At 38.9% G+C, this 6697-nt stretch overlaps 1 protein-coding gene across 1 annotated transcript; it reads right to left on the bottom strand.

The window, feature by feature from the left end:
• Positions 1-2542: 2542 nt before the first annotated feature.
• Positions 2543-4803, bottom strand: LOC140159586 (neurexin-4-like). Its single transcript, XM_072183079.1, has 5 exons — positions 4794-4803; positions 4189-4400; positions 3878-3968; positions 3281-3466; positions 2543-2685 (listed from the first exon to the last, which is right to left on the bottom strand). The coding sequence occupies exons 1-5, from the start codon at positions 4801-4803 to the stop codon at positions 2543-2545; spliced, it is 642 nt and encodes a 213-aa protein (XP_072039180.1).
• Positions 4804-6697: the final 1894 nt, after the last annotated feature.

The following is a 6697-nucleotide window of genomic DNA, read 5'->3' as shown; positions in this document are numbered from 1 at the left end:
TGTGTCCTCTAAGCGTACTCGAATTCAGCTGACGCCGGTACAGCGTTGAGACCTGGCGACATCGCTTATCTTACGCGGGAAGTGTCTTTTGTTTACGCTCGCACTATTTGCGCTATTTTTGAGTTTGCTCATGCACCAGGCAACTGCCATGATTCCGCGGTATGGTGATATCAATCTGCTCCTAAAGTCAAAGTCGGTATATCTACAAGTAATCAACATATTAAATGCTGCATTTTGATTGGTGGAATGAGTCTGCTCCCAAAGCAAAAGACAGTATCTACTAAATATAAACAAACCAACTGCCTCTTTGCGTTTATTCTTGGGAGAGGGCAGTATTTGAGTTACTCATCGATCTATGCTTATATTCTTACCTATTCCATGACACTGGAAAGTTCCAAGAGTAACAAAGCCTTCACTGTTAAACCTAGTATTAGCAGCAAAATGAAGCTCGGTTACGGGAAGAAATTGTTTATCAGCAATCCAGCCTTCATCACTTCGACTGACCCCGTCTTGGACATCACAGTTACAAGTGCATATGTGAGTGGACGCGGCGAAAGAAAGAAAGAAAGAAAGAAAGAAAGAAAGAAAGAAAGAAAGAAAGAAAGAAAGAAAGAAAGAAAGAAAGAAAGAAAGAAAGAAAGAAAGAAGCAAAGAGAAAAAGAAAGAAAAAGAATGAAAAAAGTTAACAAGTAATGATAAGTAATAACCCGGGGTAATAACATAATAATATAACAATAACTTACATTCAAACTCGCACACAAATCTAAAATTCGTACTGCATGATTTATCCCCCCATCTGTAATTGCTATTAGCTCTCATCCGAATACACGTGCCACCGTTATCTCTACCGCTACTGTCCCATGCTTCGAAATCAAGTGGTGAGCCGTCCGTCCAGTACAACGGGTCGTTGGTATTTTGTGACGAGAGTCCAATCCACGCAGTCCCAGAGCCTTGGGAATTTAATTGTCCGACCAAAAAGTCTTGTTCTTGTTGAGATGTTATATCGACGAGATGACTATTCGCTGCAGTGCAAGTACTGGAGGCGTCATCTCTTGAGACGGTAGAAGTGTAGATCTTATAACAGGAGTTTTCAAATGTCAGGTAATCCACAGGACACTCTGAAATAATTATATAGGCCTATATATTAATAATAAATCATTATAATTTGTAAAAACAAACAAATAAGTCTTTAAAAAGACTATCATCGCTCATATTGCTCAAGTTGAACAACGTTTGGGACTAAAGTGACAAAACATGAAAAAATACTACTTATATAATGTTTCAGTTAAGGATACTGTTTAAAAGAAGCATTTAGTAGTTGATAAGGAATAGAATTACGTGTTGTCGTGTTTGTCACGGTAGCGACTGGAAATTGATTGTAGACATCTGTGATGATTATAAACATGATAAACCAGGATAGGAGAGGAGCCCTATTTTTGACAGGTTGAAAGGAGGTAAAGCGATTCTTGTGAAGTCAAAAAGGGGAAATAATTTTGGTACGCATTTTTACGGTATCTTTTTAGAAATAGCTATCATTACGCAAAGATCTAGTCTAGAAACATAAAAAGTGAGCAACTGTAAAGTTGACCTGGAAAAATCTCAATTTAAGGGTACACGATGTATTGTTGTTCGAAGCAGCCAAAATAAATCGATTTTCATTATCTTAATCAATATATTATTGAAAAATTACACTTTGATGTTTTGCAATAGTTCATTCTACAAATCATACACTTTGAAAACTTGATTTATTGCTGTTAATGGGTTTTGTACGTTTTACAAAAGGGTTGTTGTTTCGGCCATCTTTACAACATCACTCAAGAAGTACAAAACTATATCTGTGATATTTGAATTCTTCTACACATTTGCTATGAAACGATCAATGCAATTTTTGCCAAAGCTCACTACCATTCGCAAGATGCCGTGAACTACCAAATTGCAACAGTTTGAAATAGTCGCTAACCTTAACAAGCCTCAAAATGTCACTGTGGTTATAATTTACTTTACTTAACTTACGTTCATCAGCACATTTACAACCAACATCCTCCAAAGCTGCCCCCGCCCAATTGTTCATCTTCTGCCCATCAATATTCAGCCACCAGCCCTTCATTTTACCGAGATTAGTATCCCATAACGGGAAGTCATTGCAATCAAAACGCAACTCTTGCCCACACTCCGCGGACAAGGAAGCGAGTTCTTTAAGTTGATTGATGGAAGGTGCGTAATTCACCGCCACACGATTGTAATCCGTTCCTTGCTTTACATCAGTCGCTTCGGGAAGATCGTGGAATATGTATGTTTTACCTACAGTGTTTTTAGAAAGACGAAGCATCTGTTAATTTATTTTTGAAGAAAATTGAGGATTCGAAATGAACATCTAGAAACACAACAGAGACTGCCAAAAAGTATTTGTTGAGAGAACTTTATTATGACTTCACGTTTCCATTTAAAAAACACATCTAAGATAACATAATTCATTTTATCAGTTTAACCAATCAATGCGGGTCTTTGAAGAGGTACTTCGTTATATGCAATAGAACTAAATTTACTTCACTAGTACCGTAATATCGCAATATGCAACAAATGGTGGGTCTCCGGCGTCAGGACCATCTGAATCTAACAAATATGAGCCGTTCCTTACATGACCAGCACGTTGAAGCTCAGCACATGTCCGATACATTGGTAAATCTGTATAGAAAATTAATATTGATAATATACACGGTAAACCTCTATTATAAACAGTGTTTTGAGATTTGAACTAAGGAAAACCACTCAAGGAGGGTGCTGATCTGTGGGGGAACATTTCTGATGCTGCGCACAAGTCGTGTAATAACATACACATTGTAAAAAAAAAGTATTGCCAAAACCGGTAAGCATGGTAAGACAATACTATGTGATGATAAAGTTTATTGCCAAAATAAGCAAGATAGCATTACGTGATGATAGAGGTCATTGCTAAAACAAGTGGTTATCGGCATAGCAGGTGAAGCAGCACTTTGGGTTGATAAATGAGAAAAACGTGAAAGATATGTCTTGATATGTATGAGTTTATTAAAGTTGTTGATGTAACTGAAAACAACATTGTTTTAAGCACGTACAGACATAACCACCAAGTACACACTCTAGTTCAAACACCGCGTACACAAACACACCCGACACACGCAAGTATAGGCTCACACATTATCCGCTTGCAATAATGACACAAATCAAGCGACACGGCTCTTTTCAGAGCCACCAATATTTTTTTTGAACGTCGTTGTTCTTCACCCGGCCATGAGCTTACCATTTGTCATTCCAGAGCATAGTAAGGGACCAAGAGTATGCCAACCTGCCCTCTCATCATTTTCTGTGTGTGCGTGATACACTTTATACACCGGTAATGAATCTTTATCATCTAACTGACCTCCATCGGTCATCCATTGGATATTATCATCGTCACAATTGCAGACTTTACCTGTGTTGAAACATTCTAAAACAAATGTAAAAAAAGATAAATCTGAATAATTATAACAAGTAATAAGGACTTGCTCAAAACAGGAATCTGTAGAGAACCTTGACAGAATCTATAGCCATATGCCTTTCTTGTATAATACAAGAAAGACATACGTCAAGTAAATTTGCTGATCTCGGCCGTTACATGTATATTATTGCTATTAATTATTACTGTTTTTTCTGAATCCACCCTGGTTCCCCAATCAACACATAATTTGTTGAAAAAAAATAACATGTCGCCTAATCCTAAATCCTAAAAATCCAATATTTGGCGTTTGCAGTGCATTTGGTATAAGTAGGCTTATCTGGATGAATGGGGTGTTGTGTGTCTTTGGGGTGTGGGGTATTATGTGTATGGTATTGATCTTTAATGTTGTTGTTTTTTTACCTGTATTCATATAACACGAACATCCATATTTCCCTGTATCGACTCCACCCCAATTGAGCATCATGTCACCATCTTTAGTCGACCACCAAGCCTAATAATAGCAGTCATAGAAAATAATAATAATAATAATAATAATAATAATAATAATAATAATAATAATAATAATAATAATAATAATAATAATAATAATAATAATACAGAAAAAAGACGAAAAAGTATGATGTTGATGAAGGAGTACAAGGAAAAGTAAACAGCAGAAGGTGGTGGCATCATGTAGATTGTGATTCTGTGACTGTGTTGTGAGTACAAACCTCGGCTTTATCAGTTGATGTACCCTTCCACATCTTAGACTTCGAACAATCATATTGAATGTATTGTTGGCAGTGCTCAGATACTCCAATCAGACGATACATTTGCTCCACAGATGATGCCAAGTAATTTGGTGTCAGGACAAAATCGCCTTTGTCTTTATAACCTTTGACCCGTCCTCTTGATTCGCTATCGTGATGGATTATAGATTCACCTAGAAAATATTGAATATCATTAGCGAATTGTTAGAGCAAATATCCCTGACTAGATTCAAGCAATTTCCGACGGGCTATTTTGATCAAATATTCGAAGGCCAATTTATGATGACATAACATTTTTCGAGTTTGCTGAGAATGTTGGGGTGTGTATGTAAGTACAATGCACACATACATGCATACGAAATCTTCCGTTTTTGTCATTTTTTTCGGATTTTATTAGACCTGCCTTTTACTGCCTTGGCGTGCGATCGGATGTATTGCAGTACACTGACATACTAAAAACAGATTTATAATTACATGTCAGGACATACATGTCGAAAAAACCCGGAAAATGTTACATTCCAGGGCTACATACCGTGGATAAAAAAGATAATTGTGAATCGGGATACTCCGCGCCATCTTTGATCAGGCACAAGGCTCATATTTATCATTAGATTTGACACATAATTATTTTCGTTTTGTTTGCACATGCTGACGAGAAGGGAGAGGACCCATGCAGGAAACACAAAATAATGTTTTTTAAACGTTATAAACATCATTACTCGTTGATGGTCGATAGACGTCCCAATAAATCGGTCAGTTCTACAGCATAGATATCCATGGCTAACGATGGTTAACTATGGAAACATGTTAAAGGACATCAAGAAAATTTTCTAAGTTATTTATTTTGAGCTCTTTCGAGACGAGTAATGGATATATTCTGTAGATTTAGGTTTTGTCTGTGACTGCTAATGTGAGGCCGTCGTAGGTCGTACGGGGCTCAAACTCGGTGGGTGGGTGTAGTTCTGTCCTGGCAAGAAGAAGTTTATGTTCGTTAAGTCATCCGACCCAGGGCCCCCTCAAGGGGTCATTTGAGGTCAAATGACTAAAACAGTCATATGGGCATGAAACTAGGTCCTACGGGACTCAAACTCGGTGGGTGGGTGTAGTTCTGTCCTGGCAAGAAGATGTTCATGTTCGTTAAGTCATCCGACCCCAGGGGCCCCCTCCCAGGGGTCATTTGAGGTAAAATGACTAAAACTGTCATATGGGCATGAAACTAGGTCGTACGGGGCTCAAACTCGGTGGGTGGGTGTAGTTCTGTCCTGTCAAGAAGATGTTTATGTTCGTTTTAAAGTCATCTGACACCGGGGTCCGCTCCCAGGGGTCATCTGAGGTCAAATTACTAAAAAAGTGTCGTATGGGCATGAAACTTGGTAGGTACAGTCAACATTTAAAACAACATTTTTGAAGGTAATGTTGGGGTCATCCAAGGTCACCACGGGTCATCTGAGGTCAAATTAGTAAAAACTCATATATGTGCATGAAACTTGGTGGGTACAGTCAACATTTAGAGTTATAAGTTTAGATCATTTTGGGGTCATCCAAGGTCACCCAGGGGTCATCTGAGGTCAAATTATTAAAACTGTCGTACGGGCATGAAACTTGGTGGGTACAGTTAACATTTAGAGCCAAATTTTGGAAGGTCATTTTGGGGTCGCCAGGGGTCATCTAAGGTCAAATTAGTAAAAACTGTCATATGGGCATGAAACTATAGGTCCTACGGGACTCAAACTCGGTGGGTGGGTGTAGTTCTGTCCTGGCAAGAAGATGTTCATGTTCGTTAAGTCATCCGACCCCGGGCCCCCTCCCAGGGGTCATTTGAGGTAAAATGACTAAAAACTGTCATATGGGCATAAAACTAGGTCGTACAGGGCTCAAACTCGGTGGGTGGGTGTAGTTCTATCCTGTCAAGAAGATGTTTATGTTCGTTTTAAAGTCATCTGACACCGAGGTCCGCTCCCAGGGGTCATCTGAGGTCAAATTACTAAAAAGTGTCGTATGGGCATGAAACTTGGTAGGTACAGTCAACATTTAAAACAACATTTTTTGAAGGTCATTTTGGGGTCATCCAAGGTCACCACAGGTCATCTGAGGTCAAATTAGTAAAACTCATATATGGGCATGAAACTTGGTGGGTACAGTCAACATTTAGAGTTATAAGTTTAGATCATTTTGGAGTCATCCAAGGTCACCCAGGGGTCATCTGAGGTCAAATTACTAAAAACTGTCGTACGGGCATGAAACTTGGTGGGTACAGTTAACATTTAGAGCCAAATTTTGGAAGGTCATTTTGGGGTCGCCAGAGGTCATCTGAGGTCAAATTAGTAAAAACTGTCATATGGGCATGTCACCATCAGCCTGGTAATCGCGCCCAGGCGAGAACCGCCAAATATGGTAACCGCCTACAATCCAGGAAAAAAAGGTTGGCACAGTTTGCCTGTCTTTTGGTATATCTCTGCCCCCGCTCCCC

The sequence above is a fragment of the Amphiura filiformis genome, chromosome 8 (genome assembly GCF_039555335.1).
Source record: "Amphiura filiformis chromosome 8, Afil_fr2py, whole genome shotgun sequence".
Taxonomy (NCBI): domain Eukaryota; kingdom Metazoa; phylum Echinodermata; class Ophiuroidea; order Amphilepidida; family Amphiuridae; genus Amphiura; species Amphiura filiformis.
Note: the sequence above shows the minus strand (reverse complement) of the source record. Positions and strands in the feature narration are given on the sequence as shown.

What these genes read in the sequence shown, in the direction of transcription:
- LOC140159586 (XM_072183079.1), bottom strand. An exon ending in CATCAACTGATAAAGCCGAG is followed by an intron (nt 3,969 to 4,188) that starts GTTTGTACTCAC and finishes TGCTATTATTAG; the next exon opens with GCTTGGTGGTCGACTAAAGA. An exon ending in TTCGTGTTATATGAATACAG is followed by an intron (nt 3,467 to 3,877) that starts GTAAAAAAACAA and finishes CATTTGTTTTAG; the next exon opens with AATGTTTCAACACAGGTAAA.